The sequence below is a fragment of the Acipenser ruthenus genome, chromosome 2, assembly GCF_902713425.1.
Source record: "Acipenser ruthenus chromosome 2, fAciRut3.2 maternal haplotype, whole genome shotgun sequence".
NCBI lineage: Eukaryota > Metazoa > Chordata > Actinopteri > Acipenseriformes > Acipenseridae > Acipenser > Acipenser ruthenus.
This window is the reverse complement of record NC_081190.1, coordinates 50,571,236-50,598,284: the sequence shown is the minus strand read 5'-3', so window position 1 is coordinate 50,598,284 and position 27,049 is coordinate 50,571,236. Positions and strand designations below refer to the sequence as shown.

Genomic DNA, 27,049 nt, shown 5'->3' with positions numbered 1-27,049 from the left:
TTCTGGTACCACAATGTGACGGATTGGCTCTTTGTCAAGGTTTTCCCTCCTTCAAATAAGCAATTTGACACCAGGATGCCAGAAAGCGCTGTACCTTATGTTCATTGTGTACAGTCACAAAACTAAATAAACAAAACAAAACCTAACTCAGTCTCGGGCCCTACCTAAACAGATGTGTTACTATCTAATTACGAGGCAGGCTAAGCCTGTTACCTCGTCTCCAAAACCAAATTGTAATCCAGGCTCGTTCTCCAAATACCTTTTCCAATTTTTTTGTTTCACAGTAATAATAATTCTCCTTCCACTCAGTCGCTCGCTTGCTCTTCAACTCACCAACCAAACTCCTACCATCACCCTCTGTGATCCATACACACTTAACTCAAACTGTATCATTCCTGCACAATAATATTTATTTTAAACCAAATTTATTTAATTTTAATTTCACTTAATTAACACACCATTTATCATTTAAAAGTTTATTCATGAACCCATCTTTAGTTTTAATCCCAAACACTTTACATTATTTGATTACTTTGTTCACCAACCAGCTTGTTTATGTTGTCCTTTTACATTTTGTTTAATTTTCTTTAACCAACCTCATAAATATGTGGAGGCGTTCCTGCTCACCTTTGAGTGGACAGCGGAACAGGAGAACTGGCCTCAAGTTCGATGGGCAGGGACATATATATATATATTAAAACAAGTATCTTTGGAAAATTAAGCACACAGCAGTAACATTCTGAAAATTTACTGAACAATAAAACATAATGCTTTTACTGGGCCTTAGAGGACTGTTTGTGGCCTGTTTTTGATCCATTCTGCTATTTCGGGAATGGCTTCAACCCTGTCTTTCAGAGCTAACAGGTTTGGATAGTTTGCTGCAAAGTCTTGCCTCAGTGTAATAAAAGTTGTAAAACAAACATCCCAGTAGAAATCTACCCAAGTAACCTGAAACAAGAAGAAAGAGAAAATCATGTTAACTGACACTGGTATTTCAGAGATTGGAATGCATTGAGAAGGCTAAAACCAAATGTACTGGTAAGATTCATTTTCAAATAATGGATTGATGTTCCATAGGAGCAGGCCAGAAGTATTTTACTCTGCACCTTTAAGCAATATACTAAATATTATGTTCTTATTATTTATTTCTTAGCAGACGCCCTTATCCAGGGCGACTTACAATTGTTACAAGATATCACATTAGTTTTACATACAATTACCTATTTATAAGGTTGGGTTTTTACTGGAGCAATCTAGGTAAAGTACCTTGCTCAGCACAGCAGCAGTGTCCCCCACCTGGGATTGAACCCACAACCCTCCGGTCAAGAGTCTAGAGCCCTAACCACTACTCCACACTACTGCCATATTGATCGGCAGATTTGTTAGTATATTGAACAAGACTTACACATTTTGCCATATGAATAGTACTTTAATAATAGAACTGTGTGAACATTTAACAGAGTATCATTACAGACATTTAAAATGTATGTGTCATATTAATAGTATAACTGTTATACTATAATATATACTCTTATAATATACAGTCTGAGAGCGGGAAATGTGCGACAATGTGGTTGTAAATAAACTTGTGTCTTTGTTTCCATTCCATCTCTGACACAAAAATGAAAACCTCAGTAAGTTAAAAACAGACAGATTAGTCCCATGGAAAGGGATAACAGGAGCACCTGGGAAATCCATGTCATTTCTACCCTTTGTAGTGCTGCACCGATTATTTTTCAATTAATCGATTAATCGCAAATTTTGCCATCATCGATGAATATTTTTATCATCGATTCAACAGGATTTAACAGTGAGCACTCAGAAGCAAGCAGTGACATGAGCCCCTCCCCCTAACACACACAGACAGGTTTTTTTTTTTTTAAGCGACAGTAAATGTGGAGAAGCGGATTAAGTGTCTAGATATTCCCAGAGCTAAAAGATCCAGAAACAAATATAAAGATTGTGAACACAGAGACAGTAGGATTAACATTCATTTATTTATTTAAGGCAAATGTTTCCTGTAAATTTATCAACACGGGCTAGACTCCTGTCACAAAGACGGCCAGAGTGGGTTGCGTCAGACCAGAGAGGAATTCAAACACAGACAGAGACGGTGGTGATGATGAGCTGAGTGCAATGGCTGCACTCAGCGTTTATTAACAAATAAAAGGTTTGAACAATGGAATACAAAACAGGACACGGCACTTGACGCCAAAATAAACAGACAGACAAAACGACTAGACACTAACACACAGGTGAAACGGAGACGAACAAACACGGTGAGAATACACTTATTATATTTATAATTACGCTGACGATTTTACTCCTTCTCTCTCACCCGTTCTCCACTCTCTGAACACCTAACCCTGACTGACTAAAAATGTGCCTATTTATACTGTTGTGCTGGGATTCAATTACTAATTAATTATTCACTTGAATCCCAGCACGTGAATTAATTCTGTGCAACCCCGTGCTCACATATTACATTTAACCAGCACGTGAAGTGATTTGTGCTCTCCTTGTGCCTAAATACAAATCTACACTTTAAATACACGTGAAACACAGACCCGTTTATATCCCGTGTACCAATCTATACACCAACATTTACACACGCAACATACAACACATAACACAAATGCACACAGGGGCGGGGCGCTTTGCCACAACTCCCCATGTCTTTTTCTTTTTTTTGTTTTATTTCATGTGCCCACTTCTATTTTTTACACTAGGATCAAATTTGTTGTCTTCCTCCAGATGGAAACACTGGCACGGTGACTTGCTCTTTATGCAAACAGTCAATGACTTATCATAACAGCACGACCGTTCTGCTTGAACACCTATGCATCCATCTTAAAACGCTTGGTGACTCTCAACAAGCGATTTATATGTTTGCAACAAAGCCCCTTCGTTGAATACGTGACTGACTTGAAGATACCAAATATATTTCACGTCTTTAGTTTCCTCAACAAATAATTATTAAAATGACTATTAAGATTTGCAAACAAACAGGTTATTTGTTTAAATTACATCACGCTGTGAGATATAATAGAAACGTTAGACCATTTTTGTTTTGTTTTACAAGTAAAGAAAATTACTTTTTTTCATACCATTCCATTGTTAAAAAAGCAATCGAACCTATAGTTGCTTTTTGTCTTATGAAGTGGTCAACTTAAATAAATAGTTTCTGCTTGTGAAATTATAAAGTTTATTTGTGGTAAGATAGATAGCTGCCATCATTTGACCTTGGCGTTTTTATCAGAAGGATACTACGCGGAGTATTCCTTATTTAATACTTTATTTTAGATACTTTAGAAATTGTAGAGTATTTTTTGTTGCTGAAATAGAAAAGCAAAGGAAGTACAATCATCTTGAGACATTTATTGCACTGGGTACATAAAAATCTGTACAAATGTTTCAACTTGCTAGCTATTGAGTGATGTGTTGGTATTTTTCCGAATACTCGATTAATCGAAGCAATAATCGATAGATTAATCGATTACATTAATAATCGTTTCATGCAGCACTACTCCTTTGTATGGTTTACTTTTTAATAAATCTCAAAAAACAATCGATGAAGGCAAGATCACACAAGAGTCGCACAAACACATTTCCATATTTATTTGAGTTATTTTTTATAATTTTTACTGACTGTCGGCAGGCCACTTGGTTGTCCCTTGCGGGCCGGACCAGTTGAAGAGTCTTGGCATACAATATGAATATGGCTACATTAGAAATATGTATATTATAGTTATGGTTTCAACTCAACACGTATCAACACGTAAGCATAGAATAGTTGTAACAGTGTTGATTGCGTATTTAAAAATATAATTCCTGACAATGACATTAATTCCAAACAGTAAATGACGTTAAACACCACTCAATACCTTAGTAACCCTACCTTAGTAACCCGAGCAACAAGCTTCCTCAACTCATTGGTTTGTGGTGTACAAGTTTGTGTTTGGTGTTTTCAATGGATCGCTTTGTGGTGCGAGTTACAAAAGATGGGGGAGAGCCTTCTGTGCCTTCCAGTAGTACCAATTTGAATGAAAATATCCCAGCTGTTTCAAAAAAGGCGAAGCTGGCGCCAAAGCGTAACATTAACGAAAGGTAGGAGCTGGAATTTGCCATTATTTTTGGTTCCACATACCTGTGCGAGACTATGTTTTCATCACTGACCGACCTGAAGTCGAAAAAACGCGGAAAGCGTTTATACGGTCTCCCTGCCAAATAGTGTTGCCAGCACAACTGTGTCATTGAAGATTACGACTAGTAACAATGTGCAATAGACTGTATAACCATCATATTAATTTGATATTTTAATTATGTTGCGTTCTTTGTTTTTGGTTATCAAAGAACATTGTACTGCTTATTAATGTATTTACTTCTTTAGTGTACATTTACATTTTCAGAATACTGTACATTTACATTTTCAATGCACAATTGTGTCTCAATGCAGATTACGACTAAAGTAACAATGTGCAACAGATTGTAAAACCATCTGTGACAGAGACAGAATGATTCTTGGTGATAAATCTCCCTCCTGACCTCTGAGGGCACTGTGTAAAGGGAACAGAGTGCCCTGGACTGGATGGCCAGACAGTTCATTCCCAAGGTTAGGTGGAAGTTGGCCATCGAGAAAGGGGGCGGAGCTACGGTACACTAAATCATCGACCAGGAAGGGAAACGATGTGGCAGCCACGGATTGGAGGAGCGGTTGCAATCGTTAACCAAGGGTTCATGATTGACAGTATAAAAGGGGACGTAGCGAAGTGATCTGTTCCTTTGTTATGGTTAACGCTAATCGGAAGGAGTACCGTATTGTGAATCGTGAGACTTTTGTTTGTTTTTGTCGTGTCTAATTGTACTTGTTTGTTATATAGATGGCTGATCCGGAGCTTTTGCTACAGGACAACACAAAACCTGGACAACACTGCACTTTGTTTCACAATAAATTGTATTTACACCACGAGCACTACAGCACTCACTTTGGACACATTGGACTGGTGACTGTGTTTGTATATTGTGGGTGTATTAAAGACTCTGTTTATTGTTTTGGGACTGAACCCCAGGGTTAAAAAGCATAAATAAAATACCCTTGCACCTGGATTACTGTTGTCTGTCTGTTATTGATCACTGCATTACTCCTTCACCTGCACACTGCTAACCACTTTGCCACACCATCATATTGATTTGATATTTTAATTGTGTTGCATTCTTTGTCTTTGGAATATATATATATATATATATATATATATATATATATATATATATATATATATATATATATATATATATATATATTTGGAAAAAGGATAACTGCTGTGTACCAAAATAATCAAAATAAAGAAGAAAAAGGTAATACAGGTACATAAAAATGTGAATAATTAATATAAAATCAATTATCAGAACGTTTCGGACTATGTCCTTCATCAGCTAGCTTTTTTCTGTATATATATATATATATATATATATATATATATATATATATATATATATATATATATATAATTTATTTCTTAGCAGACGCCCTTATCCAGGGCAACTTACAGTCGTAAATAAAAATACATTTCAAGAATACATTCAAGATTACATACAGTAATCCGTCGCTTATCCGCGTGTCACATATCCACCCTAGCCATTTATCCGCCATGATCAACCTCTTCAGCAACGTATTTATTATTAATACGAGGCTATGTGGTCCAGTGGTTAAAGAAAAGGGCTTGTAACCAGAAGGTCCCCGGTTCAAATCCCGGCTCAGCCACTGACTCATTGTGTGACCCTGAGCAAGTCACTTAACCTCCTTGTGCTCCGTCTTTCGGGTGAGACGTAATTGTAAGTGACTCTGCAGCTGATGCATAGTTCACACACCGAGTCTCTGTAAGTCACCTTGGATAAAGGCATCTGCTAAATAAACAAATAATAAAAATAATAATAATAATAATCAGAGAAGATTAGTTCAGATATTGTAGATCCTACCAGAGTTTTCGTACACTGTGTTGTATGTGCTCTGTGCGCTGCCACTGCTGGTAGTGTCACGTCACCTGTTCAGTCTGTTGATATGTAAATAAATCCTGTTCGCCTGCAGGGCATATCAACTTCAACCTCCATCTTGACAGTGGCGTGCCATCATGACCTTCAAGGTATTCTTAAGGTATTTAAGGTATTTATTAAGGAGGCTGTGTGGTCTAGTGGTTAAAGAAAAGGGCTTGTAACCAGGAGGTCCCCGGTTCAAATCCCACCTCAGCCACTGACTCATTGTGTGACCTTGCATAAGTTCCCTGCATAAGTCTAAAACAACGACCAGACGCTAGAAAAAAAACAGTTGAGGGTATTCTCCGTTTCAGTTGAAGATCTTGAGTGAGTTTAACCCATAGGCGATTTTTTTAGACAGGTGACCAATCAGGAGTGAGCAGAGGCGGGCCATAAATCTCCCAGGGTATTCTTTGCCTCACTTGAAAGCCCTGTTTTAGCAACCAATGGGAAAGTCAAAGCTCTGACAGCTGACCAATCATTAGTGAGCAACCCCAAAACATGAATATTCCTCGGTTACCACTGCAGTTAGGAGGATAGCTGGATTTCGCATGATATTGCTTATAAATATACATTGATAAATACAAATACCTTTACAACATCTAATTATTTCGAATTTTATTTTACACTAAATGAAAAAAAAATGTGAGAAAATGGAGACATCATAGTCGATTTGGTTACGAATCCTTTTTCAAGGAGAACTTTCTTTGAAAAATTGGAGATTGTTAAAAAAGGGAGATATACACCACAGATCCCCGAGCTGACACAGGAAGGGAAAGGATATAGTCAGCACTTTCAGAATTCAAATTATGAAAGGTATCTGTGGCTTACAGGTAGCTGACACTTAACAAAAAGAGGGTTGGGGGGTGGGGTTGCGATGACTCTGCTACCCCAGTCCATTTTGTCACGGCACGCCACTGCATCTTGATCTGCTGCCTGTCACTCAGCAGCGAATGCACACACCCACACAGCAGACAGCTACTCTGTCACAATAATACCCTATATCTTTCTAAACAAGGGATTTAGGGGAGCTCCCTAATAAACGCTGAATTTCAAAACAATAATTGTGTGAATATAGTAATTGTTACAGTACTGTATATAGTGGTATTTAAAACAGGATTCATTCATCCGACTTTTTATATATCCATCCTTATATAAATTCAAATTACTCAAATGTAGGACCAGTGTTTGGTTGGAAGCTCCGATCATCGTCACAAACTGCTATAAAACAAAGTTGATAAAACTGGGCTGTTTATATACAGTGACACGTCTTGCATTCAATTAGTCTAATAACTTAGTGTTCCATGTTATTTCAATGATCTTAATTAATAATAGTGCAAATTTGCAGAACTGCATGGTTTGTGTGGACGGTACCTTCCTCTTCTTAACTAAAAAGGGTTTCCCAATCGACAATGTCTATTTAATATCGTTTCCAATCAAACTTTGGGTTTTTTAAACCTTGTTTTTTAGGATTTTTTTTTTTTGTACACTGGGGTAATTTTAAATAACTACTTTTAGTTTGTTTATAGTATAACTGAATTATGAACTTTACTATTGTTACCTGCGACAACCGATAGTCCAGCAGACAGTGAAACACTCATTACTGGTACATTTATGAGCAGATCATATACGGAATATGACTATTCTAATAAGTATTACCAATTCTCTATTTATGAAACATGATAAGCATAACTTTTGATTAAGGTGTCAAACTGGAAAAATGGCCAACTAATCTGCAAACTAATCTGGTGGTTAAAGAACAATTGAAGACTAATCTGGTGGGTTCTGTAAGAAAGTTTTCACTTTGCTACCTTCCAAAGAGAACTTGTTGGCATATCTTCTTAAACTTCTTTACTGATTTTTGAATCAATTATTAGGGTATTTACCCTCAGTTAAAACATTTTTCTAATGTTCTCTAAAACCATTTTTTTCCATTTTCATGTACTGATTCAAAATTAAAGTTGAGTTTTTGGCAAAGATGGAGGAAAAAATATTCTAGGCATGCACAGATGAATTCGCATGACTGCGCATGTGTTCTGACTATAAATGAGACACTATTCTTCCAATTACACTATTTGGCACAACACCTGAAGCAGCTTGTTACTGACGCTTCTCTGGATTGATTTGAACTGTCGGCCCAAATGTTGATTAGAGCAAATGTTTCTACATCCCTGCTACAGTCTGGCTCATGCTGTGTCTCAGTCAACAAAAATATGGCTAAACAGAATAAACAGAAATGTTCCTTGTGGAAGTGAAACCTTCATGCAGGCAAGCTGTTTGTTATTGCGTCGGCTCACGAATGGCTGTCAAGCATTTTGTCTCGCTCAACCTGGGTCAAAGCGTGCCAAGTCATATCCTGACCTGGGTAGCCAGGACCCAGGCAGGAGTGCCAGTGTGAAAGGGGCTTTAGATGTTTCTTTAATTTTAATAAATGTAGATGTTCACTGTTACTTTTATGGGGTGATTTTTATTGGACAAAAATACATATCAGCTTTCAGACTTCCTTTTACTTGGATTCCTCCATTTTGTTAATAAGCTCCCCTAACATAATGGTCCCCACTGGCTTAAAGCCAGATAACCACAACTGGTCAAAAGTGTTTTACTTTATTGTACTCTTGTTCACTTTCCTGCTGGTGGATCGTGGAGCCCATTAAGATCCACTAAAATGGATCTCAATATTTGTGTATTGGCCACCACTCGGGTATAGTGATGTTCTTTGGAACATTAACACTTTGACATATCTCTTTAAATATTTAAACAGTCTTTCAATAGGATTTGTATTTTTGGGGGGGGGGGGGGGGGGGTCAAAACATACAAATTTCCCCTGTGTACAATATTAATTATAATGTCATTTTACATCTCAGCGTTTGAGAGGTGCTGGTTTTCCTCAAGTACGCTCAGAAAGACACACACCCATATCACAAGGCACTGTGTGAGAATGCTGGCCGTGTTCTGCCCTTTTTTGCCACCTGCCTCTTGTTGCTTCCTTAGGGAACTGCACATCCTCTGTGCATGCTCTTTTGCTACCTTTAAATATGCTCAACACTTCTACTATGTCTGAAATAGCTACCCAACCCAACCAAGAGACAAAAAAGATTCAGAAGGTAAGATACTTTAAATTCTGAGACTGCTTCTTTATTAACATTATTACTACTTTTTTTATTTGAAAATATTGCAGCTGTTTATATAAGTATCTGAAAAAAATAAGTATCTAAAAAATCTACTCGATAGGTACTACACTCAAACTAAATGGCTCAGATCGCTCAATTAAGGTAGTAAAATATGTTGTACTTTTGTGACAATTCCTTTATTATTCCATTACCCTTTAGTTTATAAACTTGTGCGGTTGCTGACTGTTTTCCTCACCGATGTTGTGACACATTTTTCCCTGCTGTTAAGCCCCCCCCCCCCCCCCCCCCCATCATAAACGTATCATCTGACGATTTGTTTTCGTTTAGCTCTGCATTTTCTGTGAAAAATACAATATTAGAATTGTGTTTTATTATGTATGAAGCATAACAGAGTCAAATAATTCGCTGTCAAGGTCAAGTTCTGAGGCTTGTGAAGATTAAAGAGTTACAAGGTTGAAACATTTGTGAGCATTAGCAAGCAATATTTATTTTAGTATCAAAAAGAATAAAAAACGCATTGAGTTCAATTACTGAAACATGTGTTACACATGAATAACAGTAATACAAAAAATATAAACTGAAAACTAATTCAGTGACACCAAAGACACTTAGGGTACAGTGTTGAACAATTCTAATAGATAATGGAAAACTACTAAACTGATATGTGGTTGTGCTAAGGGAATATTGCGTATTGTTTTGTAGGTTTAGTGGAGTTAGTAATATGAATCCAAAATCTAAGACACATTCAAGCGCAAAAAGCCATGGTTTTATTGTTTTTATTTTCAAACACGAATCTGCTTGGGAGAGATAATGAATTGAAAATAGAGATGTGTTAATGCACGGTAAGAGCAGCAACGATATCACAAATTTGTGATCTTAAAGAATTTGGGGTAACAATTAATTCAAACTGACTCTGGCAAGCCTCCGAGGCTATGACACGCATAGGATTGATTGACTTGGGGTGGGGGGTGGGGTTTAGTGCCAAGGACCTCAAAAGGTTTATTTGGAGTTTATATGTGCTAAGTGTGCAATGTAGCCTCAGTATTGATAGTATGGAACTGATTTTTGGGCTGTGGGTCTCCTGGTGTGGACTTCCGTCCATATTCAATGAAGCAGTTTTGTGTCTGTTTCACTCTGTCCGCCTGCCATGCCCAGCAGCCTGTCGTCTTTACATAGATGCTTGCTCCTCTGACATCTTTGAAACACAAACAGGCAATATACATAAAGCACATTATCTTTGTAACTCTCCTAGTTAAATCGATTGATTGGTTTTAAAACAACATTACCCAGAAGCACAGTGACGACACTTGTAAAGTACGTTTTTGTACCATTTAAATGTTCCTATCCTAACTACAGTTAAATAGGCTTGCATTTTACAAAGATTACATGAGACAGTAATAGAGTTAAACACTATCTTCACATATTTCTTTCAAAATGTTAATTAAAACTTAATAGCAATTGTAAATACAATGTTACTATGAACTCACCTCCTTTACTTAAACAGTATAGCAACATGATTTATGGTTTCAACTTCGTATTTATGTTAAACTCTGATTTCTCAGTCTCAGTCAAAACACATTTAAGATAATTACCCCACCCCCACTCGATACAGGCATATAGAAAATTATGTCATTAAATATGAGTAGAAAAAAGTTCAGTCAAATATAAACAGATTTAAAATTGTTTTTTTTACAACTTAAAAGTACTTTATTTTCAGTACTATAATAAAGTCTATGTATATATATATATATATATATATATATATATATATATATAGATAGATAGATAGATAGATAGATAGATAGATAGATAGATAGATAGATAGATAGATAGATAGATAGATAGATCGATCGATCTGGAGAAAAAAACTGTAATAGCTACAGCTATAGTACTGGGCACCTTCTATGGTGGTTAGAATGCGGCTTGTACATACAAGTGTTTGGTAGAATATTAAACCAATCATGTGGATGAATCCCAATGTCATTTGGTTGTGATTGGTTGTTTTGGAAATAGTTTTTTCAGAAAGCTAGACTTAAATTCTCTGAACCGGCCCTGCCGGCGATATCTGCTCTATGCGGCCGACTTGCAGCTCATTTCAAGCCTCAGGTCCCCCGGCCTCCCCGAGCTGACTTCCGTCTCTATTCATTTCCTATGGATTTTCCGAACCCATTCCTTGTTGTTATTTTAGCGCATCAATTGCTACAATTATATGGTATTTGTATGTTACTGGCAATACAAATCTAATTTATGTAATGATGAGTAAGTATTTTAACAGTCAAATATGTTCTATTTGTGTTGCTTTGATGTTTAATTGTAAAGGTTATTCACTTCAAATGTTGAGTTTGTAACATTAAAAATCAAGTTAAAATACATTAAGAAAAAGGGTATAACATTATGGACTTAAATTACTCTATTCCTTCGAATTTAAGGCACAGCCAAAATTTCCCACCCTCAATTTAAAGATGCATTTACAAAGATACAGCCTCAATTGCGCATATACAAAAATGACGTATGGAGGCTGTTTGCGCCCATCTGCTATCACACAGAGCATTACAGATGTGCTGCTTCTCATTTCCAGTTAAGATTACTCGCACCAGTTTTTTTCACTTTTTGTGAACTGTGGATTGCTTGGCATGTTGAAAAATATGGGGGTCTGATCAGCATTTCCGATCTTTCCAAGCTGGTACTGTTTGTTAGAACTGAGCCTTATAACGAAACGCTGAAATTGTAAAAGCGTCTCTTCGAATTCCTCAGGAAGCTAATGACACTTCTTTGAAAACGGCTGTCTGTATGTCATGGATGATTCAAGATCGGGCATTAACGTTTTTGTTCGGGCAGTCAGTCACATTGCTGTTTGTGTTCTTGTGCAGTCAAGTCTTTTGTTGGCGATTTTAATGCACATATCACTATTCTCAAATTTAAGACGCAGGAAGTTTTTGAGAAGGATTTTTTTTTTTTAAAAGTACATCTTAAATTCGATGTTATACAGTAACTGCATAATGATCAAAGGGCATCAGCTTTTAACAAAAGTTAATTTCACCGCCTTTGCAGGTGGTTAAGAACTATAGGCCACTTAAATATTCAGCTTTTTCATAATTAAACATTAGTCTAACACTGTCAGAAAGTACATGGAATCATATTAATTTAAAATGTTAATCAATTTCTTTTAATGCTTTTTTTAAAATCTCGACGTCTTGATCGGCAGCGAGAGCACCTTTGAGCGCCCCAGTCTTTAGTGCTGAATGCAGACGATCACTAGTTTCTTTAGCCGGGGTACAGCAGGGTTTTGTTGGACCTTAACAACAAAGCGATCACTTATGAATAAAAGAAAACAAAAAACAATTAGGTGCAAGAAGTAATAAAGTAAACAAAAGTATGTTAATTGCAGACATCAGTGTACATTAAAATGCAGTGAACAGTTTTGTTGGTATTGAGTGACACCCAGCAAGCAAGCAAGCAAACCTCTCTGAGCCTAACTGGAGGTGAGAACAAAAGTTAAAAATTTAAAGGTGCAGAGCTACTTTTCGATTTTATTTATTTGTATACTAGAGCTGGAAGGTATTGTTTTTCTATAAATGAGTAAATAAATGTGTCTATCTTGGAATCTGCTTGCAAGAATTTGATTATACTTTGCTGAAGCATTTATTATGATATATTCTATATGCTGTGGATGTAAGTCATGGTGACCTACCTATTAATTATACTAATACCTGTAATGTGTAGTTTACATCCTGGATAGAGGTACCTGGTCATTATTGCTTAATTGAACTTGTCATTGTGTTGCTACAGATTTTCATTGCTCCCCTTATCATTGTTTAACAAGGAAAAGTTTCACTAAAGGTGTTGTTGCTAAGGTTTTAAAATCAATTTTCTTACCTCTGCCATTTTCACTGCTCCCCTTATCACTGAATGCCACCTTGTTAAGACCCCATTCACACTTGCGATTCGCCACATTTTAGGCCTGCTTTTCAGTCACATCTGGGGTTGCAGACCTAAATCTGAAGCAGCCCCTGAGGCGGTCCTGGGCCAGCACAGTAGTGTGAATTGAGTCTAACACATCTAAATCTATACTGAAAGCCTAACCTGGATGCAGCTGAGTTATGGGAGGTATGGCATTTCATGACCTTTGTGGCTTCAGGCTTAAACCATAACTATTTTTAACAGTTTTTTTGCAATGAATGTGTTTTACACATACTATATTTACTATAATTATCAACATATTCTGAAGGTCTTTTCACTGCAAATTGCTGCATGTTAAAGTTATGCTGTCATCTTGATTTATACAACGTGTCTAGGAAGATGAAAGCAGCACCCCTCATGATCAAAAAGGCTGTTTGTTAAGTTTTTCTTGTTTATCACAGACTGCTACAATCCTTTTATTTAAGCAATGTCTACAATGTGCATAGAGTGTACAAAGAGATAAGTCTTCAGAGTGGATTCAATAAGAGAAGGTTTAATATGTGGCAAACGGTTGTCTCCAAATACATTCCTTTCTATGCGTCCTTTCGTTACAGTTGTGTTTTGGTCTCTCCTTAATGCTCTGAGTCTGACTTCAAATGAATTAGTCAACTGGCTTAACAACAGGGTCCTTTGTCTATGGTGTCAACAGGACCCTATTGGGACCTATGCAATCTGGGCCCAGTTCTAACAAATGTTTTGTTGAGGACTATTTTTTTTATGATTTTTCTCTAGTTTGCAGTTCACAAAACCTTTTAAAATTATACCTGAATGAAAAAATACTGAGAATGTTCATTAACATTCCTTAAAACAGTGATCACAAGTTCTCATCTTTAGCACTAGAGGTTTAAGGTTACACAATATTTGTTGAAATGTGTGGGGGAGTAGACAGATATGACAGATAAGTGACTCTGCTTTTTGCTGTCTATAAACATTATGCAATATAGGTTTTTTTTTTTTGCTGCACGTTTACTGATAAGCTATTTGTAATTTATCTTAGAAAGGCCAGGTTCAACAGTACTTCAGGCACTGGCTGGAACTATTTATTAAAACCCTTTTCATATTATTATTATTATTACTATTATTACTACTACGACTAATTGCTGTATGACAATGTTGCAGAAACTTTACTTACTGAATCGCCAACAAACCAGTCCTTGTTTCCCAATTGATTTGCTAAGTTCTGCAAAAGCACTGGGGCTTCATTGTCAAACAGATCATCAAGTAACTTTTTCTAAAAAAGAAAAAAAAGAAGAAAAGAGAATGTTTTGGTTAGTTAGTCAGTTTTATGTTACAGCAGTTTTGCCTCAAAACATTTGACAACCAAGCTCAATCCATTACTAAAGCTCATTACAAACTACATCTACAAATAATTGAATCTATTCAGTCTTGAACAAAGGAGACTACGCGACGATCTGATTCAAGCATTCAAAATCCTAAAAGGTATTGACAATGTCAACCCAAGGGACTTTTTAGACCTGAAAAAAGAAACAAGGACCAGGGGTCACAAATGGAGATTAGATAAAGGGGCATTCAGAACAGAAAATAGGAGGCACTTTTTTACACAGAGAATTGTGAGGGTCTGGAACCAACTCCCCAGTAATGTTGTTGAAGCTGACACCCTGGGATCCTTCAAGAAGCTGCTTGATGAGATTCTGGGATCAATAAGCTACTAACAACCAAACGAGCAAGATGGGCTGAATGGCCTCCTCTCGTTTGTAAACTTTCTTATGTTCTTAAGTTCTTATGTTCTTATGTTCTTATGTTCTTAAGTTCTTATGTTCTTATGTTCTTAAGTTCTTATGTTCTTATTAATTGTTGGTTCAAATTGGCTACATGAAGTTTGTGCTTTTATATTTCAAGGAAAACAAACAATTTAAATTCTAGTAATATTAAGACCCTAACAACTTGGGGATGGAAAAAATTTTGATATTGGAGGGTTTTTTTCTGTTGGCTAAAAAAAAAAAATACTGTTAGGGAATCTGCCCGGTTGTATTAGCTTTACACACTAGTGTTATTTAAAATGCTATTGTGAGTTTTGCTTCTGTTACATTAAGTGCGATTGTAAACATATAAAGGGTCTAACGAATATACATTCTTTGATATATAGTATTTAAATAACAATGTAACAGCTGTATCAATTATATACAGTTGTCTTATACTTTACAGTGCCTTGCATGAGTATTCTCTCCCCTTGGACTTTTCCACATTTTGTAGTGTTACAACCTGGAATTAAAATTGATTTAATTATTGTGACACAAAAGTTAATTAAACAAAAAAAAAAGACATTTGTTGGTTGCATAAGTATTCACCCCCGAGTCAATACTTGGCAGAAGCACCTTTGGCAGCAATTACAGCTGTGAGTCTTTTTGGGTAAATCTCTACTTGTATTCAAATATTTACATGGCTGTACTCTGTTAGCAATTTTTGTTAAAAGAGGAGATATTTCATTCTATGTTAGTGGTTGCATTTTATAAAAAAAAAAAATATTTACTGAAATATAGTACTCAATGATTTATAACGATCAGTGAAAGTTATCTTGTGATATGTTATATTTTGGTGAATGATTTGGGAATGGTTCAATGTTATTAATGCACCATGCTTATGCCTCCAGGACCAACTTGGAAAACTCGATGCTTTAACTAAACAGGGCAATTTCAAGTATCGGCAATAACATATTTAAAAAATGAAAAATAAATAAATAAATAAATAAATAAATAAATAAATACTTTAAGGATTTCATCCTTCTCGTTCCATGGAATCAATGTTGTGAAGTCATTTAGGGAGTCCACTAAAGCATCGATTTGGGCTTGTTCCAAGATGCTTTTCCCTACCAAACCTGCAGACAGGAGGCAAAATACTTAATTATTCTTGCTGGATTTGTGTATCAGATGAATGCATTGTTGAAAATGCTTAAGTGTTGCTTGTATGCTTGTCATCCCCCACAGGGGCTGGAATGGGGATACAGTGGAAGGTGTTGTCATCCTGTACACATATGTCGGTCATTCTCTAGGTCAAGTTTGATCGTGGATGTCATACAAAGAAATAAACTTTCCTGACAGTTTTTTTTGTAAAGCTGCCAAATATTTGAGGTAGTTGTATATATTTTCAGGGTTATATAAACCCTTCATGCTAAATGTGTTGCTGACAATGAAATACTTTGAGTTATTGTCTTTCTTTTGTAACCAGCTGTATTTTTTGTATTTCCTTATTCAAGTTCTATAACTCTTTCACTTGATCTAATATTACATACCCCTTGGATTATGCTTCTGGGATTGCTTTGTTTTTCTTTAGAAAAACTCCCAGTTCTAGTTTTTGAATTGGGTGAAGCCTATTTATTGTTGTATAACACTGCAGACTTAATCCCTCTGCAGCAGTTATTTGTATCTCACCTAAAACCAAGGTGCAGCAAAGGGCATTTAATGTTTCAGGTGTGGGACAAATAGTGAGTCTACAGTGTTGTGGGTAAATTAACTTTAGCAGGGTCAAAGTAAAGTCTGGAAAATTAAACACCTGCAGGAAAGTTTTTCTAACAAAAAGTATGAAAAAATATGTTAAGCCATTTTTGATTTCCAGTATATCTCTGGGGACCACTAACTGACTGTATATCATATGTGGTTGTTGGTATTGCTGGACTATACATTTTTCACAATGTGGAACAAAGCAGACATTTTACTAGTACTACTTTTAGTATGTTACCTGCTTCCCGGGCAAGATATCTTGAAATGGCAAGGCTCTGATGAATAATGACTCCATCAACTTCCATTACAGGAAGATGCAGAAACGGTATGGCTGGAAATAGAAACATATAGCACATCTATACACATGCTTTTATTGAAGGAATAATGATCAGGAGCTCGACCATTACCGTGGCAGACCCGCTGTGGACAGTGGCCAAGATGCCAAACTTTGGTTTAATGGCAGGGAAGCCTTTTATTCAGCTAATGCTTGTGCATCTATATATATATATATATATATATATATATATATATATATATATATATATATATATATAAACAATACAATACTTTTTTTTATTTTATTTTTTACCACTACCACCCCTGCGCTGACTCGGGAGGGTGAAGACGAACACACACTGTCCTCTGAAGCATGTGCTGTCAGCCGACCATTTTTTTTCACACTGCGGACTCACCATGCAGCCACCCAAGAGCTACAGCGTCAGAGGACAACGCAGCTCTCGGGCAGCTTACAGGCAAGCCCGTAGGCACCTGGCCAGACTACAGGGGTCACTGGTGCGTGGTGAGCAGAGAACACCCTGGCCGACCTAACCCTCCCTCCCCCCCGGGCGACGCCCCCTGGGAGCACCCGTCCACGGTCGGCTGTGGAATAGCCTGGACTTGAACTCGCGATGTCCAGACTATAGAGCGCATCCTGCACTCCACGTGGAGCGCCTTTACTGGATGCGCCACTCGGGAACCCCAACAATACAATACTTTTAAATTAGTGGAGCAGCTCTTATATCTACTGAGGGTATTGTTTTCCAACTGCCAAATCGGATAGTCTACATTTCCATGCATTCGGATAGTGTATATAGATAATACAGTAACTTAGTTTTATTTGTTTTCAGTGCAGCACTAAATTAAATTACATTGAGAATATAGAAAAGACAACTTTTTAAGGGCAAGACATAGCCGCAGTATAAGCCTGCAAAGATTGAAAAACTATTCATGCAGGTGCAAAAATCGCGGCTCTGTATTCATTGACAAAAACAAATTGCACTGTCTGTAATTCTGCTGATGCTAAGAGACAGCATTAGAAACTTGTGAGAGACATAAAACATGTTAGTCTAAAGAAAAACACTAGAACAATCCACAAAGTTTTCTTTATATCTATGCGGCAAGCTGGCTTGTGTGGTGACATCAGACCCTGAAGAAACACACTGCACTGCGAGTGAAATGAATGCGCTGCTTGCACGTTTTGATAAATAAACAAATAAAACAGTTGAACAAAACAAACCACTGCACACAAAACAAAACGGCACGTTGGACAAAACAAATAGACAAAACACAGCGAACACTAAACACACAAGTATCGTGCTGATCTGTGTCAGCACAAGTAGCAATTGCTTTTTAGTTTTAATTTACTCTCCTCTCTCCAGTTCTTTCACCCTGAACACCCAGGCCCGAGTGAGTGATTCATGCATTTATATATACAGCTGTGCTGGGATTCAATTACTAATTAATCACTCACTTGAATCCCAGCACGTGAACTCATTTGTGCACTCCCCATGTTCACATGCAGATAAAGTGTGTATTAGGATGTGAAGTGATCGTGCAATCCCTGTCCCTAAATACTTGTGATACACAGCCCAATTTATACCCTGTGCACCAATATATACACACCACATACAACATAAAACACAAAATACGCACAGGGGCGGGGCACCCTCACCACAAGCTACTAATTTACTTTAGGTTAAAGAGTAAGTAGGGGTTCCAAAAAATATAGAATATATTTATCTTTTCAAAATGGCGGCTCTAGTGCACTGGGGTTTGAGATCTGTCCTCTAAATCAGTGGTTCCCAAACTGAGCTCTCAATTACTTAACTAGACTCTTAATTGAATTGACAATTTGCTGAATTAAATCTTTTTAATTGTTTTTAGCTCTTAATAGTTGCCTAATTCAATATATATATATATATATATATATATATATATATATATATATATATATATATATATATATATATATATATATATATATATATATATATATATATATATAGCCTTGTAGGAGGCTGTGTGGTCCAGTGGTTAAAGAAATGGGCTTGTAACCAGGAGGTCCCCGGTTCAAATCCCACCTCAGCCACTGACTCATTGTGTGACCCTGAGCAAGTCACTTAACCTCCTTGTGCTCCGTCTTTCGGGTGAGATGTAATTGTAAGTGGCTCTGCAGCTGATGCATAGTTCACACACCCTAGTCTCTGTACGTCGCCTTGGATAAAGGTGTCTGCGAAATAAAATAAATATATATATTGTCACAAAGACGGCCAGAGTGGGTGGCGTCAGACCAGACAGGAATTCAAAACAAAGACAGTGGTTGATGATGAGCTGAGTGCAATGGCTGCACTCAGCGTTTATTAACAAATAAAAGGGTTGAAAACAGCACAAAACACGGGACACGGCACTTCACGCCAAAATAAACAGGTAGACAAAACGGACAGACACTAACAAACAGGGACGAACAAACACGGTGAGTGAAAACACTATTTACTTTATATTTACGTTCTTCCGTTCTTATTTTAACTCTCCTTCTCCACACTCGTTCTCCACTCACCGAACACCAACCACGACTGAGTGAAAATGTGCATCTATATATACTGTTGTGCTGGGATTCAATTACTAATTAATTATTCACTTGAATCCCAGCACGTGAATTAATTCTGTGCAACCCCGTGCTCACATATTACATTTAACCAGCACGTGAAGTGATTTGTGCTCTCCTCGTGCCTAAATACAAATCAACACTTTTTAAACACACGTGAAACACAGACCCGTTTATATCCCGTGTACCAATCTATACACCAACATTAACACACGCACGCAACATACAACACAGATCACACAAATGCACACAGGGGCGGGGCACTTTGCCACATATACCCCCCCTTGTGCGCAGCACACATGGCCTCAACGGCCACCTCCCCCCTTAAAAACCCAGCAGTCCAGAACAAAGTCTCGGGCTGGGAAGGGAGGCTTCAGTGGGCCCTTGGCTGGCAATGCTGTCAGCACCCCTGCCGGTAGTGGCACGGCTGACAGCCTGTTGGTCCACTCCTGCAGCGAAACTGCTGCTGGGGAAAGTGGTCTCCAGACCTCCTCCCCCTTCTTTGTGGCCGACAGCTCCCCTTTCTGGGGCTCCGGCCACCGTACTCCCTGCGGAGGTACGGGCAGCAGAGGCAGCCCCTGCTCCTCTGCTCCGGGCGGTGGCGGAGGCAGAGGCAGCTCCAGCTCCTCTGCTCCTGGCGGTGGTGGAGGCAGAGGCAGCTCCAGCTCCTCTGCTCCTGGCGGTGGTGGAGGCAGAGGCAGCTCCAGCTCCTCTGCTCCTGGCGGTGGTGGAGGCAGAGGCAGCTCCAGCTCCTCTGCTCCGGGCGGTGGTGGAGGCAGAGGCAGCTCCAGCTCCTCTGCTCCTGGCGGTGGTGGAGGCAGAGGCAGCTCCAGCTCCTCTGCTCCTGGCGGTGGTGGAGGCAGAGGCAGCTCCAGCTCCTCTGCTCCTGGCGGTGGTGGAGGCAGAGGCAGCTCCAGCTCCTCTGCTCCTGGCGGTGGTGGAGGCAGAGGCAGCTCCAGCTCCTCTGCTCCTGGCGGTGGTGGAGGCAGAGGCAGCTCCAGCTCCTCTGCTCCTGGCGGTGGTGGAGGCAGAGGTAGCTCCAGCTCCTCTGCTCCTGGCGGTGGTGGAGGCAGAGGCAGCTCCAGCTCCTCTGCTCCTGGCGGTGCTGGCTCCCTCTGCTGTGGCGGCTGGGCATGTGCACGCCGTGCTGCCTTCAGCAGCATAGCGAGAGGCTGCTGGGGGACACCAGCATCCTGCCCTTCTCCCCCCAAAAATTTTCAGGGGGTTGAGCCTGTAACTCCTCCCCTTCTGGCTCTTGGGGCTGAACCAGCAGGCATTTTCCCTCTGCTGGTGGCTTGGGTCCCAGGGCTGTGGAAGCCCCGACTTGCCTCCCTTTGGGCTGTGGACGCACCGACTCCTCCCTTTTGGGCTGTGGACGCCCCGACTCCTCCCTGTTGGGCTGTGGACGCCCCGACTCCTCCCTGTTGGGCTGTGGACGCCCCGACTCCTCCCTGTTGGGCTGTGGACGCCCCGACTCCTCCCTGTTGGGCTGTGGACGCCCCGACTCCTCCCTGTTGGGCTGTGGACGCCCCGACTCCTCCCTGTTGGGCTGTGGACGTTCGGGCTCCCCCCACTCAGGCGTAGGACGTTCGGGCTCCTCCCACTCAGGCGTAGGACGTTCGGGCTCCTCCCACTCAGGCGTAGGACGTTCGGGCTCCTCCCACTCAGGCGTAGGACGTTCGGGCTCCTCCCACTCAGGCGTAGGACGTTCGGGCTCCTCCCACTCAGGCGTAGGACATTCGGGCTCCTCCCACTCAGGCGTAGGACATTCGGGCTCCTCCCACTCAGGCGTAGGACATTCGGGCTCCTTCCGCTTGGGCTCCTCCCATTTGGGCTGTGGATGCTCAGGCTCCTCCCATTTGGGCTGTGGAGGCAAAACCAGCAGGCATTCACCCTCTGCTGGTGGAGATGGGGACAGCAGGTACTCACCCTCTGCTGGTGGAGATGGGGACAGCAGGTACTCCTCTGCTGGTGGTCCTGCTACCTGGGCTGCTGTTCCGTTTATGGTTGCCTCCAGGTAGCTGAGGACAAACTCCACACCCTCCTCCAAGGTGTTTGGGGTGTGTTCCTGCTGATATGCCTCCCATCTCTCACTGTCCATCATCCACAGGACCCGGACAACTATGGGCAGAGACTGGGCCTCCAGCCCAGCATTCTCTAGGAACCAGTCCCACCATTTTGTGGCGTCTTCTGCCATTATATATATATATATATATATTTTTTTTTTTTTTTTTTTTAAACAGACCCCTCCTGGTCTGACGCTTGGAGGCGCGGCTATCCCACGATGACACCACGTGTCACAAAGACGGCCAGAGTGGGTGGCGTCAGACCAGACAGGAATTCAAAACAAAGACAGTGGTTGATGATGAGCTGAGTGCAATGGCTGCACTCAGCGTTTATTAACAAATAAAAGGGTTGAAAACAGCACAAAACACGGGACACGGCACTTCACGCCAAAATAAACAGGTAGACAAAACGGACAGACACTAACAAACAGGGACGAACAAACACGGTGAGTGAAAACACTATTTACTTTATATTTACGTTCTTCCGTTCTTATTTTAACTCTCCTTCTCCACACTCGTTCTCCACTCACCGAACACCAACCACGACTGAGTGAAAATGTGCATCTATATATACTGTTGTGCTGGGATTCAATTACTAATTAATTATTCACTTGAATCCCAGCACGTGAATTAATTCTGTGCAACCCCGTGCTCACATATTACATTTAACCAGCACGTGAAGTGATTTGTGCTCTCCTCGTGCCTAAATACAAATCAACACTTTTTAAACACACGTGAAACACAGACCCGTTTATATCCCGTGTACCAATCTATACACCAACATTAACACACGCACGCAACATACAACACAGATCACACAAATGCACACAGGGGCGGGGCACTTTGCCACAATATATATATATATATATATATATATATATATATATATATATATATATATACACTGAGTGTACAAAACATTAGGAACACCTGCTCTTTCCATGAAATAGACTGACGAGGTGAATCCAGGTGAAATCTATGATCCCTTATTGATGTAACCTGTTAAATCCACTTCAATCAGTGTAGATGAAGGGGAGACAGGTTAAAGAAGGATTTTTAAGCCTTGACACAATTGAGACATGGATTGTGTATGTGTGCCATTCAGAGGGTAAATGGGCAAGACAAAAGATTTAAGTGACTTTGAACGGGGTATGGTAGTAGGTGCCAGGCGCACCGGTTTGAGTGTGTCAAAAACTGCAACACTGCTGGGTTTTTCACGCTCAATAGTTTCCCGTGTGTATCAAGGATGGTCCACCATCCAAAAGACATCCAGCCAACGGCAGGCCAGTGGTCGAAAAAGTGGTCGAAAAAAGTGCCTCCTATTTTCTGTTCTGAATGCCCCTTTATCTAATCTCCATTTGTGACCCCTGGTTCTTGTTTCTTTTTTCAGGTCAAAAAAGCCCCCTGGGTCGACATTGTCTATACCTTTTAGGATTTTGAATGTTTGAATCAGATCGCCGCATAGTCGTCTTTGTTCAAGACTGAATAGATTCAATTCTTTTAGCCTGTCTGCATACGACATGCTTTTTAAACCCGGGATAATTCTGGTTGCTCTTCTTTGCACTCTTTCTAGAGCAGCAATATCCTTTTTGTAACAAGGTGACCAGAACTGAACACAATATTCTAGGTGAGGTCTTACTAATGCATTGTAAAGTTTTAACATTACTTCCCTTGATTTCAATTCAACTCTTCTCACAATATATCCGAGCATATTGTTGGCCTTTTTTATAGCTTCCCCACATTGTCTAGATCAGGTCATTTTCATAGTTCCCTTCTTCAATTTCAGTATCTCCCATATGATATTTATAATGCACGTTTTTATTGCCTGCATGCAATACTTTATACGTTTCTCTATTGAATGTCATTTGCCATGTGTCTGCCCAGTTCTGAATGCTGTCTAGATCATTTTGAATGACCTTTGCTGCTGCAACAGCCAACTTCACACAACTGTGGGAAGCACTGGAATTGAGTCAACATGGGCCAGCATCCCTGTGGAACGCTTTCGACACCTTGTAGAGTCCATGCCCCGACGAATTGAGGCTGTTCTGAGGGCAAAAGGGGGTGCAACTCAATATTAGGAAGGTGTTCCTAATGTTTTGTACACTCAGTATATATATATATATATATATATATATATATATATATATATATATATATATATATTAGGAATATGAAAGAAAAATATTTTATTTTCAGGAGGTTTTGGGCAAAAGACCTTCTTCAGCTGTTTAAAAAGAAAAGTAAACACAGCGCAGTAAAGTACAAGGTTGTCCTGGAAGAAAACTTGCTTCCTTCTGCTCTGACAATGTTCCCCAACTCTGAGGATTGGTTTTTCCAGCAGGACAATGCTCCATGCCACACAGCCAGGTCAATCAAAGTGTGTATGGAGGACCACCAGATCAAGACCCTGTCATGGCCAGCCCAATCTCCAGACCTGAACCCCATTGAAAACCTCTGGAATGTGATCAAGAGGAAGATGGATGGTCACAAGCCATCAAACAAAGCCGAGCTGCTTGAATTTTTGCGCCAGGAGTGGCATAAAGTCACCCAACATCAATGTGAAAGACTGGTGGAGAGCATGCCAAGACGCATGAAAGCTGTGCTTGAAAATCAGGGTTATTCCACCAAATATTGATTTCTGAACTCTTCCTAAGTTAAAACATTAGTATTGTGTTGTTTAAAAATGAATATGAACTTATTTTCTTTGCATTATTTGAGGTCTGACAACACTGCATCTTTTTTGTTATTTTGACCAGTTGTCATTTTCTGCAAATAAATGCTCTAAATGACAATATTTTTATTTGGAATTTGGGAGAAATGTTGTCAGTAGTTTATAGAATAAAACAAAAATGTTCATTTTACCCAAACACATACCTATAAATCAGGGGTGGGCAATCCTGGTCCTGGAGGGCCGGTGTCCCTCCTGGCTTTTGTTCCAACTGTGCTCTAAATTACTTAATTAGACCAATAATTGGTAATAATCAGTACAATTAAGTAATTTAGAGCACAGTTGGAACAAAAGCCAGGAGGGACACCGGCCCTCCAGGACCAGGATTGCCCACCCCTGCTATAAATAGTAAAACCAGAGAAACTGATAATTTTGCAGTGGTCTCTTAATTTTTTCCAGAGCTGTATATATATCCCTGCCTGTAAAGAATGTGTGTATTTTGGTGGTGGTTGGCAGGGATGGGGTTAATCCCCAGCCTGCCAAAATACATGTGAGAATGTGGTTGCTCTTTAACAAGGCAATTTGTGCTAATAGGGAACAGCCACATGCTATAAAAAGAGAACTTAAAGCTCCATTAGGGAGGGGACGACTGGGGAGTTCGTAACAGAGAGAAGTGATGTGGTAAGAAGAAAACCAGTGAAGGCTGTGCCCAGCCTGGTTAAAATTAAAAAGAGCGGTTTTGTTGGGAAAACAACTTAGATGTTCCAACCCTTTAGTTTAGAAAAAAAAACAAAAATGTGTAGTCTTTTGTTTTGCTTGTTTGTTTGTTTGTTTGTTTGTTTATTTTGTTTTTTATTTAAAAGTGTGCAACCCCTGGTTGTGATGTTCAAATACATACAGTGAGCGCTTGCTAATTTACTTTTTTAAACATAAAAGTAGGGTTACACCCTTTATAAAATAATAATTAATTACATTTGAAAAGGTTCAATTTATTTTTATTTTTTTATTTTTTGCACAATGCAGTGTACCCTGATACATCCTTTTAACATTCCCACGGTTCCACCCCAAGTAGTCTGCGGACAATAAATACAAATGTGCTCCTAAATTAAACATTGCTCAACAAACAACTTCAGACTGCTGTTGAAGTTATTTTTGATCTCTTGTAGAAAAAATAGGTTTATCTGTTTTCTAGTCTTCTAACTTTATTAAACCTATTTATTGGACACTGTAGGTGCTGTGACCTTTCAACTCTGGTCTGTTTATTAATTATTTTAAAGGGGCAGTCCTGTAGCCTACTCAGATACAACCATTCACAGACTAAATGATATGGTTGCCCTGAAGTGCAAAACACATGCAAAATAAAATGTTAAGGACTGTTAGGGACTGATGGCTTGTGGGTGACGTCAGACCAGGAAGAGAACGGACATAGTACTGTGGTTGAACGCCCTAGTGCGTGAGTTTTAATAATAAATAAACTTCACCGTGCCCACATACAAACATACATTTTAAATCACCTGTGCTACATAACCTAAACTATACCAAATAAACCAAATACACCCAGGGGCAGAGGGTACCTGGTCACACATTTCCCCCCTTGTGCGCAGAACACATGGCCTCAAAGGCCACCTCTCCCCTTAAAATCCCAAAAGTCACAGGAGTACTCCTGGGCCAAAAATGGAGGCCTCAATGGGCCCACGGGTGGCAATGATATCTGCGGAACTGCTGACAAATGCCAGGCTGGCTCCTCCAGCCTTGGCAATCCTGGCAGCAGAAATGCTGCCCTTGGCAACGCTGACAGCGGCAATGCTGTCAGCGGAAATGCTGACAGAACCAAAGCTGGCTCCTCCAGTTTGGGCAATCCTAGCAGCGAAAATGCTGCCATTGGCCACGCTGGCAGCGGCAATGCTGTCAGCGGAAATCTGACAGCACCAAGGCTGGCTCCTCCAGCAAAGGCAGATCATGCAGCGGTGCGGTGCACTCCGGAAGTGGTGGTGGCGCTGACAGCGGTAATGCTGCCCTCAGTGGTTCCCTTTTCTTGGGATCCGGCCCCAGAATTTCCGGCAGCGCATTCCCGGGCAGTGACATGCAGGCATCCCCAGGCGATGTCGAACAGGCATCCCCGGGCGATGGCAAACTGGCCTCCCCAGGCGATGCAGGCAAGGCAGCCCTAGGTGTTGCAGGTAGTCTCCCTCTAGCGGTGGAGGCAGGAGCAGCAGGTAGTCTTCCTCTATCACTGGGGACTGGTGTGGTTCTCCCTCGGTCACTGGGGACTGGTGCGGCTCTCCCTCGGTTGCTGGTGACTGGTGTGGCTCTCCTCTGGGCTTTACCGTGCCTACTGCCTGTGGAGCTAGAATAGGCATGGCACCTCCCGATGGCATTACAAACTATACCATATAAACCAAATACACCCAGGGGCGGGGGGTACCCCATCACAGGGACATAGAATACAAACAGGCAGTGACTTACAAATAAAACGTGCAAACAAATTCTGTTCCAAAACAGAAATGGAACAATTAAGTGGGCAGGTGCTAGGTAGTGGAGGGAAACTGGTCACAGATCTACAATTGTTTATTTTCAATATAGTGCACAGTACTTTAAACTTTTAAACGGGACTAGCCTGTGGTCCCTTGTGAACCACATACTCAACGCATCATTGACAAAAGTCCTCCACATCCTGGTGACACCAGCCCCAGTAGTACCGCTGCTGAAGTTGGCCAATAATTTTGGCTACTCCAGTGTGTCCTACAGCCGGCTTCAGGGAATCAGGCACCACAAGCTGCCACCATTCCTCCCGATCTGCCAATGCCTATGGAGCATGATGTCAGTGGTTGCCAGGCTGGTCTACTGTGCCC

At 40.1% G+C, this 27,049-nt stretch overlaps 1 protein-coding gene across 1 annotated transcript in view; it reads right to left on the bottom strand.

Moving 5' to 3' along the window:
- Positions 1-493: 493 nt before the first annotated feature.
- Positions 494-27,049, bottom strand: part of LOC117408430 (hematopoietic prostaglandin D synthase-like) — a 42,795-nt gene continuing 16,239 nt past the window's right edge. The window contains exons 3-6 of the mRNA XM_034927419.2: positions 16,818-16,910; positions 15,848-15,957; positions 14,254-14,352; positions 494-948 (exon numbers count right to left, since the gene is read on the bottom strand). Of these exons, the coding sequence (XP_034783310.1) occupies positions 784-948; positions 14,254-14,352; positions 15,848-15,957; positions 16,818-16,910 (467 nt within the window). The 3' untranslated portion in view covers positions 494-783. The remainder of the gene's footprint in view (positions 949-14,253; positions 14,353-15,847; positions 15,958-16,817; positions 16,911-27,049) is intronic.